The sequence below is a fragment of the Madurella fahalii genome (assembly GCF_045866475.1).
Source record: "Madurella fahalii IFM 68171 DNA, scaffold_2, whole genome shotgun sequence".
NCBI classification, from domain to species: Eukaryota; Fungi; Ascomycota; class Sordariomycetes; order Sordariales; genus Madurella; species Madurella fahalii.
Genome location: NW_027263972.1, coordinates 6,075,834 through 6,089,897, shown reverse-complemented (window position 1 = coordinate 6,089,897; position 14,064 = coordinate 6,075,834). Strand labels below are relative to the sequence as shown.

Here is a 14,064-nt window from a genome sequence, read left to right as displayed (position 1 = left end):
ATCGCACCGTCTGGATGAGTTGCCGCAATTCAAGAAGGCGGCACAACGGTCCTCCTGACGGTGGTTGTTAGCAGTGGGGCTACTGCTACCGTTTGTTGCACTGGCAGCACAGCCCAAAAATATTTTTCTTGGGGCGGATATCGGAGAACCACATCTCACTTACATCTGCCGCGCCACTTCTGCTTTGGAAGCTTTCCAAGCTTAAGAAAAAACGGATATTTTGAATTCCAGAGTAAGAGGATAACGCAGGATAACGGAAAGAAAGAAAAATAAAAGGAAAAAGATGTCGCGCACCTCACCAAACATCATCATCACGGGCACCCCCGGCGTCGGCAAGACAAGCCACTGCGAGATGCTCGCCGAGCGCACGGGGCTCAAGCATATTTCGGTCAACCAGGTGGTCAAGGACAAGGAGTGCCACGAGGGCTGGGATGAGGAGTATCAGAGTTGGATTGTGGATGAGGACAAGGTGGGTTTTCCCCCTCAAATTTTGGTTGCTCAAATTTTCTCTTCTCTCTCACATCACAGAGCCTTTGTTAGCTAACACACACGGACTATAACAGCTGCTCGACGCCATCGAGGACGAAGTCAAGCAGGGTGGCTGCATAATAGACTGGCACGCGTGTGACCTGTTCCCCAAGAGCTGGATCGACCTCGTGGTGGTGCTACGTGTGGATACGGAGACACTGTATGATCGTCTTACAGCGAGGTGAGTCTCACTCTTTTTTTTTTTTTTTTTTTTTTTTCTTCTTTATCGATCTGGAGATGCAGTGGCTGATATGGCTATTCCGTCAATAGAAAATACCCCGAGGCGAAGCTCCAAGAAAATATGGATTCAGAAATCATGGATGTGCTGCTGCAAGAGGCGCGGGACTCATATGACGAGGAGATTGTGGTCGAGCTGCAGAGTGTGACAACTGATGAGATGGAGAGCAATGTGGAGCGGATTGAACAGTGGTTGGAGCAGTGGAAGGAGAACAACGCTACATGACACTATTGCTTGGATGCAGGAAAATCTACACCGTAAGACAAAAGAATTCAGGAGGCATGACCTCTCAAAGGAGCAATTTGGGCTACTCAGGGGCTCGCCTGCGTGTGGAAGTGCCTGAATATGCAACAACCGAGGCGTGGGTGACATCAGCGGGGCACTCACAGTGACCCCTCCCTCACCCCACCACCGAATGTACTGAGGAAACCCTTCCCCCCTTCTTCCGTAAACAACCTCGACAACAAACACAAGCAACCGGTTCAATAAGACCCTTGCTCCTTTCCCCAGCCCAGTCAGGTCGTTAAGCACCCAACCAAACTATCAAGATGACCACCCCCACCGCAGCCCGACACATCGTCAACTTCATCACAGGCAACGCCAACAAGCTAGGCGAGGTCAAGGCGATCCTTGAACCCGCCATCCAGGTCGAGAGCCAGACGCTTGATCTGATCGAGATCCAGGGTGCCTCCCTGGAGGAGGTGACGCTCGACAAGTGCCGTCGGGCAGCCGATCTGGTGAAGCGCATCTCCCCGCTGAACATTATATCCAAGCCGCACTGACAAAACTCCCTTTTCAAGATTGAGGGTCCCGTCCTGGTAGAAGACACCTGCCTGTGCTTCAGCGCGCTGAACGGCCTACCAGGGCCGTACATGTACGTTACGGATTCCCTCGAGATTCAAGCGCAGAGAGCTCCTCCCGGCACGAGACACTTACCACCGCTCGCAGTAAATGGTTCCTCACCTCGATCGGACACGAGGGCCTCAACAACCTCCTCGCTGCCTACCCGGACAAGTCGGCCAAGGCCGTCTGCACATTCGCCTACTCGGCTGGTCCGGGCCACGAGCCGCTCCTGTTCCAGGGGGTTACTGAGGGCAAGATTGTGCCAGCCAGAGGGCCGACGAATTTCGGTGCGCCCGACCCATTCATCCATCCGTCTCATCCGTTCCTCTGATCTCCTGGTTCCTTTTCACTTGCACTTTCACAAGCCTGGACACCACTGACGTTGTACAAATCAAATCCAGGCTGGGATCCCATTTTCGAGTACGAGGGCAAGACGTAAGTTATTCCGCTTCTCCTTTTCCAGTGACACATCCAAGCCCCTCGAGCTGACCGTGTGCATGACTCAGCTATGCCGAGATGGACAAGGCAGAAAAGAACCAGATTTCGCATCGCGGCAGGGCGCTAGCAAAGCTCCAGGCGTGGTTTGCAAAGGAGATGACGGCGTAGGATCCGGTTACCCAAAGGAGAAAGGAAAAAAAACAAACCAAAAATGAATAGACGTAGGTAACGGTTGTAGACAAGAACATGCCTAGGGGAATTCCAACGCTGCGCCAGCCGCTTCCTCGCCATGAACAACGCTCCCATTCCAATCGCCCCCCATACTCCTGGGTCCTTAACCAACCACATACCACCCCGTCAAAGAACCGAAAGCGTCAGTCAGTAGGGATATTGAGATGATCCCCCCCCTCCTCTACGCGTAACCTGTTCGAATCGACATTCATCAGCCCCAATTCGTTTCTTTCCCCTGAAAAGAAAGACATCCACGAGACCAACCTCAACAGCTCAAACTCGCGATAGTTTCCGAGGTACTTGCCCCCCCTCCTGTACGGCTTAAGTGCCAGGTCGGGCATGGGGTGGACAAACGTCTGTCCGACGAGGCGCACGATCGACGACGCGTCGTGGAAGGAGGGGTCGAAGACGAGGAGGTTCTTAGCGCCGTTTTTGAGCTTCTCGAAGCCGATGATTGTGAGGGAGTGGCCTGTACAGGTTCCACCAGGTAGTGGGAGTGTCGGTTAGCAAGGCGAGTTCTGTTGGATTGGAGAAAGTGAAGGAGGGAGGGAGAGGGGGGCGGGGGGGGGGGAGGGTTTAGGGCGTATACCGGCGTGCTGAAAGTAGAGCGGCGGCAGGCTGGTCCTGCGGATGCGTTGGGTGGGATCTTCGACGCCGTACTGGAAGTGGTTCTCGACGTATTCCATAAGTATCGCCTCTGACTTGCCGGGTTCCTTGTTCTTGATTCCTTGAGCGTCGCAGCTGCGGTTTGGTTAGTGGTTGCTGGGGTTTTGGAGGATGATAGGAGAATGGACATACGGGATATCCAGGAGGCGAAACATGGCCAATGCCTAATGAGCCATGGTTAGACTCGCGGATAGGGAACGTTTGGATTTACCAGCCGGTATACCTCTGGCGTTCCAATGTATTTCCTGGTCCCTCTGATGCCTCCCGTCTCAACCCGGCCTTGGGCATTGATTCCCTGGTCCCATGCCGTCTCGATGAACTCTTGGATCTGGAAGATGGATGGTATGCTGTTGTCACCCAAATGTTGGTGCCCCTTGAACTTGGTGTGTGTTATGTACGAAGACACCATCTGGATGTTCCGGTAACCGCAGAAGCCACCTGGAAAACTGGTTAGTTGCAACGCAGCAGAGCGGGACTCCAGGCTCCGACGAGCATACCCTCACGCTTAAGTTTCGACACATGTTGCACACATGGATGGCACAGGTAGGCGTACTTTGTCGAGGGGGACTGCTCCAGCAGCTGTGCGAGGACCAGAATGACGCCTACCACACCATTAGGCACTAGTAGCAATGCGGGTTTCGGTCCTCGCGCCCTACCTTGAGACACAACTTGGCCGTTCTTCCTCAACATGGTCACCAGCCAGTCGGGCATGCGCTCTTCGTGGGCATACTTTCCGAGGTGGGATTTCTGCCAAGGTTGTCAACAGGAGCCGGCAAACGTGCGTTGTTACGAGAACAGCACGACTCACGCCAAGCCGCTTTCCGCGGGTGGGATGCGCGCCCGCAGTCTGCGTCCCATCGTGGTGAGACCTCTTGGGTAAGAGTTTATGGGCAGATGATGAGCCAGGCATTCTCAGCAGCCGCTTCCAGGCCGAGATGGCCTTGGCCTGCCGGCTAGAAGTCTGGGTACCGTGATCAGACCGGCGCTGTCTTTCTGGCTCTCGATGGCTTCTTGGCGGTCCGGGGGCAGAGGGTGCGGCGTGTACGGCGTGTGCGCCGTGCTCTGGCGGCGACACGGATGCTTCCTCGAGGTGACTATGACCAGTTTCCTCGCCGTGGAGCTCGAGGTGGTAGTCCAGCTCCTGGAGCAGAAGAAGCTCGCCGCAACCCTCGACCGGGCACTCGGCGTACTGAAGGTCGTCTCCGGTCCCGGCGCTGTCAGATGCGTCGTCTTGTTTCACGGTAAACGGCGACTCTCCTTCAGAGTGCAGCGTTTCCATGTGCTAGGTGAAGTCGTGTGTCAGCTGTTGTTCGGCCGTAGCAGGCACACGCTGCTTTGGGCGAAGTCCTTCTGCAAACGGAAAGTGGCACTTACCAGCAACATTTCGTACTCGCCTGCCTGCGCTTTCCAGCCGCAGAACGGACATTCCATGACTTGATCCGCCATTCTGTTCTTTGAGCCGTTTTACTTCCGTTTGTGTGTCTCGATCCACAAGGTTTGGCCGCCAGGGGCTTCATGTGAACAAAGCCGCCAGTCGATTGCAATCCACAGCGTCGGCGTTGGGTTAGCCGGGCCGGTGCCGATGGATGATCAATCATAATCTGGCCGCTATGTTTGCAAGGCCGGACAAACTCATGGCGTGAGCCTGGTCAGGCTGGAAAGCGCCACGGCGAGATTGAGACGCGCTGCCCAAGAAGGGTGTCAAGTGACTAGCCGTGTCTTGGATGCATCGATATGCGATTTCTGTAAGGTTGTGTATGAGTCGAGGGTTTGCATTAAAAGAAGGGCTCTACAGGTAGCCATCTCTCATTGTTATATGTTGGCGCCTCCCTTGCCAATTCATCTGACTTGGCTCGTGAATCGTGAATGGTGTGCCTGGGAGCTAAGCAGTCGTTGTCTCTAGCAGCTCATGATAAATCCCAGTGGACACTGATGTACCCGGGATGAGACAATAACGACGTTGAGTGTTACCTTCAAAAATGGCTTGACCCACCGGCCCGATCACTACCCGAATAGGCTAGCATTTCGTGGATTATCAGCTACTCCCCGTGTAAGTTCGCTGCGACAATACCCATTCACTAATAATTACTTCCCGGATCCTGCCGCAACCCAGAGATTGGAGCGCTGGAATCTCCTCTATGCGGTTTTGAGGGCTCGCGAGGCAACCCAAGGCGATGAGTCTCGCCCCCAGCCGTAAACACCCAGTTGCTGTCAGCATGTCGATAGGTGGGTGAGACAAGGCTGCCCAAGTACGAGGCACCAAGTCAATGGGAATAACATGGGACGCACCTAACCCTGCCAAGTACGCCTAGATATCACTGCCGCCGCCAGCCCAGGTAGCCTGGTGGGGGTCGGTCATTCGATGGCATGATGGAGCGCCGAGGATCCGTTGCAGACTGAAGCCCCAGTAACCTTGGGCTTACACTCATGTCTGATCACTCATAAACTCGGGACTGCAACAACACCCACTTCTCAGGTCCCCCTCTTGTCCCGGTTTAGCCTTGGCATTCCGGGGGATTTTCCTTGGCTTCGGTGCTTAGCACCTTTAATTCCTAACAAGCTTTTCCAGCGCCCCGGCCGCGGGCTCGTCTAGCACATCCGCCCTGAAGTTGGGTATGAAAGCCATTCTCGACGGCACCCATGCCGCGCAGTTGATCCAGAGGCCTCCGCGTGGGACCTTTCACCCTCCTTGTCCCCGAGCTTGCGCTGCTCGTGCTTACTTGCTCACCGCCCGCCAGGGCATGCGGGATAAGGACGAGGTTTATTTGCCTCGGCAGAAGCCGGATCCCGAACCTAAGCCGACGAGCGCACCAGGTAGTCTGCCACCTATGAGTGAGTTATATTCACATACGGAAGGGGATTGGTAGGGGACCCGGTCTTCCAGGCCAGGCCCCCACGGCGTATAATGGTCTGTTTTGGAAGGAGGTAGCCGGGGCAGAATGGTGGCCGTATGTGGGAGTCGATCTGTGCCTGGATTGGCCGGGAAGGTGCTTGAGGCTGGGTGATTTAAAACTATTTGAGGCGGACCGATTCCTCATCGATGTCGATCTAGGGCCGGAACCGGTTGACGGGGCAATGCCTATAAGTGGTTCGTGCAACATGTTGCTGAGTTAATCACACTGCACGAGGTCATCATAAGGCTTCAGCAACATGCGCCGCCGAGGGCAATCTCCCATTGTCAGATGTCAGAGGGATATAGGCCGGATATAGCTCACTTCGACGCGGAACAAGCGGCAGATAATGGTAAATAAGTGACGCTTCGGCACGCTTTAGCTCGTTCAATAACGCTGGCCGCTGCAGCTTCATCCCTGACTACCATGTCCGAGATACGGAAGCGTACGTTCCACGGTGAGTTCTCCTGCCAAGTACTGTCCACGTCGGCAAGGGACTGACTCCATACCGAAGGATGCTTGACATGCCGCAAGCGAAAAGTTCGATGCCTGGGCGGGAATCCGTGCCAGAACTGTTCCCGTATGAACATCACCTGTCACAGTTCCTTTGATACCAACCTCCGGATTCGCGTCTCGACACCTACAAGCCAAGTTGAAGCAAGATCTGTAACCGGAAAGCTGGATCATACCCGGCAAGCAACCGCTCCTGTGGGACCGGCCTGGAACAGCTTTCGCGCCTGCAGCGACCTTTTCGCACCCCAATCGTCTCAGTTCTCAGTCCCGCAATCTTACCACACGGGTTCGGATTCCGTGCTGTCAAGTGCAGTTCCTACATCTAGCACAGAGGGTCCGGACTACCCTCGCGTCCCACCCCCTGGGTCATGGGGTTTCAGCGCTCCCTTTCAGCCCAACCTCGAGACCTTCAACGCCGACATGAGCACTGCTGCCGCAGTCCCCATTGTAGTATCGCCCACGGATTCGAACTTGGTGTCGCCGTCGTTGCAGCCGGAGACCCTAGAACCCCCACATATTCGCCCCATCCCCGATCGCGAGGCTTCCGTGCCCTCGAAATGTCAAAGCCAGATTGGAGTTGAGGAGTGGGTTCCCAAGCGCCGCAGGCCTGCCAAGAAACCGACATCGAAGGATGAAGTCTCAGAGACGGCCATTTCCAAGAAGCTTGTCGACGTATCGGTACATCACCGGTTTCCCAGTTGCCTCCAAGAAGATTTCACTCCCGGGAACGACGGCGCATGGACGTCGTTCGTAACCAGTTTTGAGCAGAAATGCGCTCCACGTTGTCCAATGCGCCTCGCCCTCCTGGCTTGGTCGGCAAAACGTTCGGCATCTGACAAGTTGCCAACGAACCCAGTCATCGCGAGCTGGCATTCGCAAGCGTCAGCAGAAGTCGACAAGTTGATGGCGCTCCCAGACCCTATGGTCGAACTCGGCGTTCGGCCCGTGAGGACAGCCGCAGAGGTCATCATATGCGCATCTCTCTTCCTCAACCGTTATGATCAATTGAGCGACAACCTTGATCTGATAGACGCTCGCCTTCAGCGCATCACTCGATGGCTTGCTAAGCACCCCGAAGATCTCAAGCTGTCATTCTTGGCGAGCAAATTACTGTTGTGGACCAGTTATCTGGAGACCCGCCTAGCAATCTTCAACACCAGAAGGGGGCATTGCACGACACTCCTCGAAGCGCTAAGTCAAAGAGCAGACTATCACCGAATTCTAGAGGCTTCGCACTGGCTCCACGCGGATTTACTCGGCAAAGAGTATCCCAAAGAACAGCTTGCCTCGGATGTTGAGAGAATACCAGCAGCTCTGCATTTGCACGAGACATTCTGTATCCTCGCCAAGGTGGCCCGTTTCCAGTGCCTCCAACAGATGACCTTTCGGGAACAAGGTGGTTGGGAAGCGCTCGTCCTGTCAGCCCGCAGTGACATTGAAGCCAACCTCCAACGGCTGGAAGCCGACTTTGAATTAGCGGCGGTGGTGAATGAGTCGGCCGGCGTCCTCCGTTTCGGGCTTGTTCCTAGCACCTGGCATCAGGCGTCCACGGTGGGACCAAACTCTAGTCGGTCGGTGCGGAGTGAGATTGCAAGCACGGCTTGCTCCTATTCGCTCCAGGCAGGGAATCCTCCAAACCCCGAAACACTCAGCCTAGCAAGCTTGAACTGGTTGACGGCGTATGCCGTGTCCCTGACGGCAAAGATCCTCTGGTCACGGACAGCTTATCCCGACATGCGCGCCGACCACACCTCTGCGAGAGCGGCTGAGTCAATCATGCAGGTTGCACTGCTTCTCCGAAAGGCGCACGGTCGCCAGCCTCACGACCAGACGCTACCGTCGGCTCTGTGGTTATTGCCTCTCTTTACCGCAGGAATCGAGACGACAGACGAGGTCCGGGCCGATTGGGTGAGAATGTTTGTGTTGGATCTGGCTGAGGCAGAAAGAGACCGTGATATTGGCAGGCGGGAACATGCAAGGAAAGTGCTGGGCTTGATGGAATATGTGAGAAAGAAACAGGACCAGTCAGGAATGAGGGTTTCCGTCGAGGAGGCGATGAAGCAAATGGAAGGGCCTAACGGCATGCTTATGTTCCTAGGGCAGCAATAGAGATCTCCCAGCCGCAAATAACCGTGTGAGGGCTGCTGGACGGCGGCAGCCTTTGCTGGTGACTTTTCTCCTTGGGTGAGAGGCAGTGCGAGGAAGATGGTTGACCACAGCCCTCCAATTAATTAATCGCATGTCAATAAGCATAGCCATGTGCTTGGCTGAGTCACTGCCGGGAGCGTATTGATATAAACGGGGTATGCACTGTTGGAGTACTTAGACCCCTGGTCCCATCTTCACCCCACCTTCCCCTCCACCCCGCCGAAATAATATTCTGCCCCGCCATATCTTGTGTTTGCGGCAACACCACCTTTCCTGTTGTTGTGCCCTCTATACAGCCGTACCGGTTCACCCAGCCATACCCATACGATCGCCGACGAACAGCCGCATCTAGGGCCCGTCAGGATGCTCGATGTCAACGATTTTAGTACGGACTCACTGCGTCTCCCGTGTTTTCGCTGCTACGTGGTCCGGGACTTCTCTCCCGATATCAATTCCAGCCAATGCTGGCTTGGCGTTTTCCCTGTTCCTGTCTACGAGGCTGACCTGGGTCCCAAACAGTTGCCGAGCGCGGCGGCAACCCGGAGAAGATCAGGGAGAGCCAGCGGAAGCGCCATGCCAGTGTCGAAGCGGTTGACGAAGTGATTTCCATGTTCGAGGACCACCGCAAAAGTGAGTCAATGCCACGGTCGTCGCATGCCGAACTCTAATTCACCCGCCGCCACATGTAGCTGCGTACTCGGCCACCCAAATCAACGCCAAGATAAACGAAGTCCAGAAGCAGATTGGCCCGAAGAAGAAGGCATGCGCTCTGCCCGTTACCTCCGGCTACCCGCGCTGACATTGGTGCAGGCCAAGGAGGATGTTAGCGATCTCCTAAAGCAAAAAGGTAGGAGGACCGGTGCACATTGGGCTGCTTGAGGGTACTGACACGTCCCAGCCGACCTCGAGAAGGAGAAAAAGGATCTCCTTGCTTTGGCTGCTGAGAAGGAGAGGCTTCTAAAGGCCAAGGTCCGGACTATTGGCAACATCGTCCACGATTCCGTTCCCGTCTCGAACAGCGAGGTTCGTAAAGATTTGATCTTTCCGCTCGATAGTTGTGGAGGTCTAACTACGAATAGGACAATAATAGGGTTGAGCGCACCTGGGCCCCTGAAGGTGTCGCCTTTGAGAAGCGCAATGTCCTCTCCCGTGAGCACAACGCCACCTCAATTGCTTGCAGGCAGTAACTAAGCGCCGCGAAATAGATCACGAGGTTCTCGACAAGCTGGATGGTTATGACCCAGAGAGAGGCGTCAAGGTCGTCGGGCACCGCGGATACTTCTTGCGTCGTTGGGGTGTGTTCCTCAACCAGTATGACACCCAAACCACAGGCCCGCCTTCTTCGGATTTTGACCTTAGATTCCAGGGCTCTGATTAACTACGGCCTTGAGTTCCTCTCTGAGAAGGATTACATCCCCCTACAGACTCCCCAACTCATGCTTAAGGATCAGATGGCCAAGACCGCCCAGCTCTCGCAGTAAGTCAGCGCTCGTCTCTTCATAGCGACGGAGACTCCCCCTTTCTATGGTAGCAGTTCGAATTTTGCGGTGTTTAGAAGCGTTTTGGCGGCGCGAATAGCTCCCGCTGACTTTTTCTAGATACGATGAAGAGCTTTACAAGGTCACCGGAGACCAGACCGACAAGTATCTTATTGCGGTGGGTCAACTTGCCGATTACTATAATTGCAACTTATTCGCTTCCGCTTGGTCGAGGATGACAATGCCACTATCTCATACAAACGCCGGATATTCCTACCCGACGTGTTGCTAACGTTGGTACGTCAGACCTCGGAACAACCGATCAGCGCCTACCATAGCGACGAATGGCTCCAACCCAAGCAGCTTCCCCTGAAGTAAGTGACCTGGCATGTCTTCCATCAGATCGTTACTCAACGGGTACTAGGTATGCGGGATACTCGACATGCTTCCGCAAAGAAGCCGGTGCTGTAAGTCTTCAAACTGTGCGTCTTTTAGTCCTTTTCAGGTGCTTACGTCCACATAGCACGGCAAAGACGTGTGGGGTATCTTCCGCGTCCATGAGTTCACAAAGGTTTGTTTACCCCCTTTCCACCTTATACTCGTGTGTCTAACCGCTCTCAGGTCGAGCAATTCTGCATTACGGACCCTGAGAAGTGAGTAGTAGTCACACTCGCGTCTGCATATCTGGGCACCGTCTCACAGAGATACAGGTCTTGGGAGATGTTCGACACCATGATCTCGACCTCGGAGGAGTTCTACAAGTCTCTTGGCATCCCCTACCGTGTCGTTGCCATTGTCTCAGGTGCTCTCAGTATGTTGACTTCTCAATCCTTCCATCAATGCACAAAATGGCTAACACAGGAGATGTAGACAACGCCGGTACGTATGGGTGGGATGAGAAGTCGTGTTTTGTTTACTAACTGGTGCGAAGCCGCCAAGAAGCTTGATCTTGAAGCATGGTTCCCGGTAAGATTGAAATTTGAATATGCCGCAAGACCGTGATGCTGACTCCCCTCCCATTGTAGCACCAAGGAGAGTTCAAGGAACTTGTTAGCTGCTCGTACGTCCCACCCCATGCCGCCCCTGACCGAGCTAGGCGACGGCGACGTTTCGCCAGCAGTTTTCAGCTTAGAAACTGCGATATAGCGTAGTGGCATCATGGGCGGGTTGCAGGCCACGCTGACCTTCATATTAGGAACTGCACCGATTATCAGAGCCGTGACTTGGAGATTCGTTTCGGCATCAAAAAGCAAACCGATGTTAAGAAGACATATGTGCACTGCCTCAACTCGACCCTCTGCGCGACGACGAGGACAATCTGCGCTATCTTGGAGAACTTCCAGACTGAAGATGTAAGTCGCTCACAGGTTTTTATCACTCTCAGCAGACTCATCTGTTCTAGGGCGTCAAAATCCCCGAACCACTTCGGAAGGTAAGCCATGCAGACGGAAACCCGGTTGTTGTATGTCTAAGTACTAACAAAACTAGTACCTTCCCGGTGCGCCTGACTTCATTCCGTTCGCGAAAACAGCAGCGAAGGGGAAGGAGACCCCTGCCCAGTAAAAGGCTTGTCGGACCTTGTGTGGAAGATTCCGGGGTTGGTTGCGATGGCAAGTGAATCGAGCGAGACGATGAGAACTGAGATACTCCAAGCACGAGTAGATGGGAGTTGGCGTTTGGTCAAATAAATGTCGGAAGAGCACAGGCCTGTTGTGTGGAAGTGTACAATTGCGTGTGAAGCTCTGGTCCATTTGCCCTTGTCCTTCTTTCCACTCCCCAGTAGCTGTACCAATATGTAAATGTACTCAACCGCCATGATCCTCATCGTACATCGACGGCCCAGGATATCTCATGCAAAGTCCTTCTGATGGGAAACGTTATGAATGGCACCGGCACCGCTCCCGCTCCCGCTCGCTCAAGCGCCCGCCTATGCATGTATATGCAACGGTGTTGACATCCAAGTTGAAGGAAAGAAATCAAGATGGAAACGACACCTCCCAACTTGTCGAGAGGCGAGGGAAGATATCAAAAAGAAATTCAAAACGAATATAACCCAGAAACGAACCGTGTCAACCGGGATCAGCCCAAACCTATACCATAGTTGCCCCGTCCCGCGCACATATTCCCTAAGCCCCTTTATACCCACCTCCCAATCATCCAAATTGGACGCGGTGTCTTTGAAAACGGAGCGTCAGCGCCGTGCCTTCCCACAAACCCTTTCTCCTCTTTCTCCATAGGCCGTAGAAACCGGGTTCAGGTTTCCAGCTTTTGGCCGGATCCAGTCCAGCCCAGTCTCCGGTTGTTCCCTATCAGCTTCTCCCGCCCGGGGCATGCACCTCATCCATCCACCCGGGGATTTCACATCACCACGCACTTGCCCCCGCCCGGCGCCTCGGCCGGGTTCTGCGAGTCCTCAATCTCCCCGATCAGTAACTCAAACGCCTTGGCGACGTTCTCGTTGTACCGCGCGCTGGCCTCGGTCCAGGCGCACTTGAACTTCTCCGACAGCTCTTTCCCTTCTTCGGGAGTCACCTGGCGCTGCTCCGGGCGCAGGTCGGACTTGTTGCCTACTACGCAGATGGGGACGGAGTCGGTGCCCTGGTGAATGGAACGGTTAGTTGGGGTTTAAAAAAGAAGAGAAAAAAAAAAAAAAAAAAAAAAAAAAAAAAAAAGGGGGAAGGGGGGGGGGGGGGGGGGAAGGGGAATCATACGAGATGGTTCAAGATCTTGTCCCGGATAACCTGGACCATTTCGAACGACTGGAGGGACTGGACGCTGTAGACGAGCATGTAGCCGTGGATGCCGATAAAGTGTTTCGAGTTAAGAATGCTGTACTCGTCTTGGCCGGCGGTGTCGACGATCTCGGTCGAGTAGTCCTGCCCCTTGTACCGTATCTCCTTGCTGAACGTGTTCTCGATGGTCGGGTAGTAGCTCTCAACAAAGTGCCCGTCGACGTAGCGGACTGCGAGGGAAGACTTGCCTGTGGTTGATCAACGACAGATATTAGCGGCGGAAAAGGGAGGAGGGGAGGGAAGGTAGCGAAGGTAGGGATCTAACGAACCGACTGAGCGGCTGCCAACAATGGCAATCTTCCTCTGTTTGGTCCCTGGTGATGGCATTTATACGTTGGAGAGATGTGGAATGGAAGTGTGGGGATTCGTGTGTTTGGTAGCGCGATCAGGGCGTCGTAGGCCGTAAACAACGCTACCAAAATCGGCTCGCTGCAAAGCCGCGCGACAGACGAGAAACTGAAGCTGGAGTGTTTGGGTTGCGGGGAGGGACCGCGGCCGGAGATGTGCAGCCGTTAGAACGGGATGGTATATGCCGATTCGTACAGCTGGCGTGGGTTCTGCTCAAGCCGCAACGCTTCGTTACGGAAGATAAAGTGAGAGCGGTGCGAGCCGTGTCAACAGTAGCCTGCGGTGGTGGTGAAGAAAAGAGGCTTGCACAGACAAGTTCGTCTAAGTGGAAATCAACTGCATACATACAAGAGTTCGCCGTTTGCGAGAGCCCTGTCAGGGAAGGGGGGCGGGGTGGCTACCTTTGGCGTCACGGCTGGAGGGGTCTGTGTCAGGGCTGGGCGGTGGGGCCAAGTGGGGAACGGATTGCGGCGGCTCCAGAGTTCTGGACCAGGCATTGATCTCAACGGGGAATCGTGGTACGTCTGCGCGCCACAGCTCTGCAACTTTGCAGCATGTGATGGACGGGCAAACCCGTCGGCTATTCGCGCGCGAAGCCCCGAAGCCCGAATGCAGCATCGCCACAGACGCAGTCAATATAGACCGGGCACTCATGGCCAAATTCCAGATGCAGCCATTGGTGGCCTACGAGTGTTGGCTGTCGTATCTATGTAATCTACCCGCTGCAGGTCGTATCCCCCGTGTCCCATGCCATGTTCCCAAGGTCATTGTAATCTTCCCGTCATTGACATGCTTCAAACTGCCAGCCATAACATCATAACCGACCAAGTGCTCCCAATCATAAATCAAAGCTGCCGCATCCCTATGCAAGCCGCGTTCTCCAGGTCCCCCGTTGAATCCTAAACGCCAATGATAAACCCAGAAGCGTATGCAATGGCGGCCAGATATCG

The 14,064-nt window shown here is 54.6% G+C and overlaps 6 protein-coding genes across 6 annotated transcripts; 4 read left to right on the top strand and 2 right to left on the bottom strand.

The window, feature by feature from the left end:
- Positions 1-283: 283 nt before the first annotated feature.
- Positions 284-991, top strand: FAP7 (factor activating pos9; the record flags this gene model as incomplete). The annotated part of the gene is made up of 3 exons (XM_071059952.1): positions 284-469; positions 564-709; positions 799-991. 3 exons carry the CDS (start codon positions 284-286, stop codon positions 989-991), a joined length of 525 nt encoding a protein of 174 aa, XP_070916053.1.
- Positions 992-1,314: 323 nt separating this feature from the next.
- On the top strand, positions 1,315-2,215 carry HAM1 (nucleoside triphosphate pyrophosphohydrolase ham1; the record flags this gene model as incomplete). Its single annotated transcript, XM_071059951.1, has 5 exons — positions 1,315-1,503; positions 1,567-1,640; positions 1,715-1,896; positions 2,011-2,044; positions 2,116-2,215. The coding sequence occupies 5 exons, from the start codon at positions 1,315-1,317 to the stop codon at positions 2,213-2,215; spliced, it is 579 nt and encodes a 192-aa protein (XP_070916052.1).
- Positions 2,216-2,421: 206 nt separating this feature from the next.
- On the bottom strand, positions 2,422-4,390 carry MFIFM68171_04530 (Peptidase family C78-domain-containing protein; the record flags this gene model as incomplete). Its single annotated transcript, XM_071059950.1, has 8 exons — positions 2,422-2,747; positions 2,868-3,019; positions 3,077-3,108; positions 3,168-3,382; positions 3,442-3,546; positions 3,601-3,691; positions 3,753-4,226; positions 4,319-4,390. 8 exons carry the CDS (start codon positions 4,388-4,390, stop codon positions 2,422-2,424), a joined length of 1,467 nt encoding a protein of 488 aa, XP_070916051.1.
- Positions 4,391-6,768: 2,378 nt separating this feature from the next.
- On the top strand, positions 6,769-8,457 carry MFIFM68171_04529 (Zn(2)-C6 fungal-type domain-containing protein; the record flags this gene model as incomplete). Its single annotated transcript, XM_071059949.1, has 1 exon — positions 6,769-8,457. The coding sequence occupies one exon, from the start codon at positions 6,769-6,771 to the stop codon at positions 8,455-8,457; it is 1,689 nt and encodes a 562-aa protein (XP_070916050.1).
- Positions 8,458-8,859: 402 nt separating this feature from the next.
- SES1 (Cytosolic seryl-tRNA synthetase) lies at positions 8,860-11,537 on the top strand (the record flags this gene model as incomplete). Its single annotated transcript, XM_071059948.1, has 20 exons — positions 8,860-8,881; positions 9,016-9,126; positions 9,186-9,256; positions 9,307-9,343; positions 9,395-9,519; positions 9,576-9,645; positions 9,702-9,807; positions 9,863-9,973; positions 10,095-10,152; positions 10,281-10,348; positions 10,399-10,441; positions 10,498-10,545; positions 10,596-10,627; positions 10,685-10,785; positions 10,845-10,853; positions 10,906-10,940; positions 11,000-11,034; positions 11,170-11,326; positions 11,377-11,406; positions 11,463-11,537. 20 exons carry the CDS (start codon positions 8,860-8,862, stop codon positions 11,535-11,537), a joined length of 1,344 nt encoding a protein of 447 aa, XP_070916049.1.
- A 795-nt stretch (positions 11,538-12,332) lies between these two features.
- RHB1 (GTP-binding protein) lies at positions 12,333-13,093 on the bottom strand (the record flags this gene model as incomplete). The annotated part of the gene is made up of 3 exons (XM_071059947.1): positions 12,333-12,572; positions 12,686-12,954; positions 13,036-13,093. The coding sequence occupies 3 exons, from the start codon at positions 13,091-13,093 to the stop codon at positions 12,333-12,335; spliced, it is 567 nt and encodes a 188-aa protein (XP_070916048.1).
- Positions 13,094-14,064: the final 971 nt, after the last annotated feature.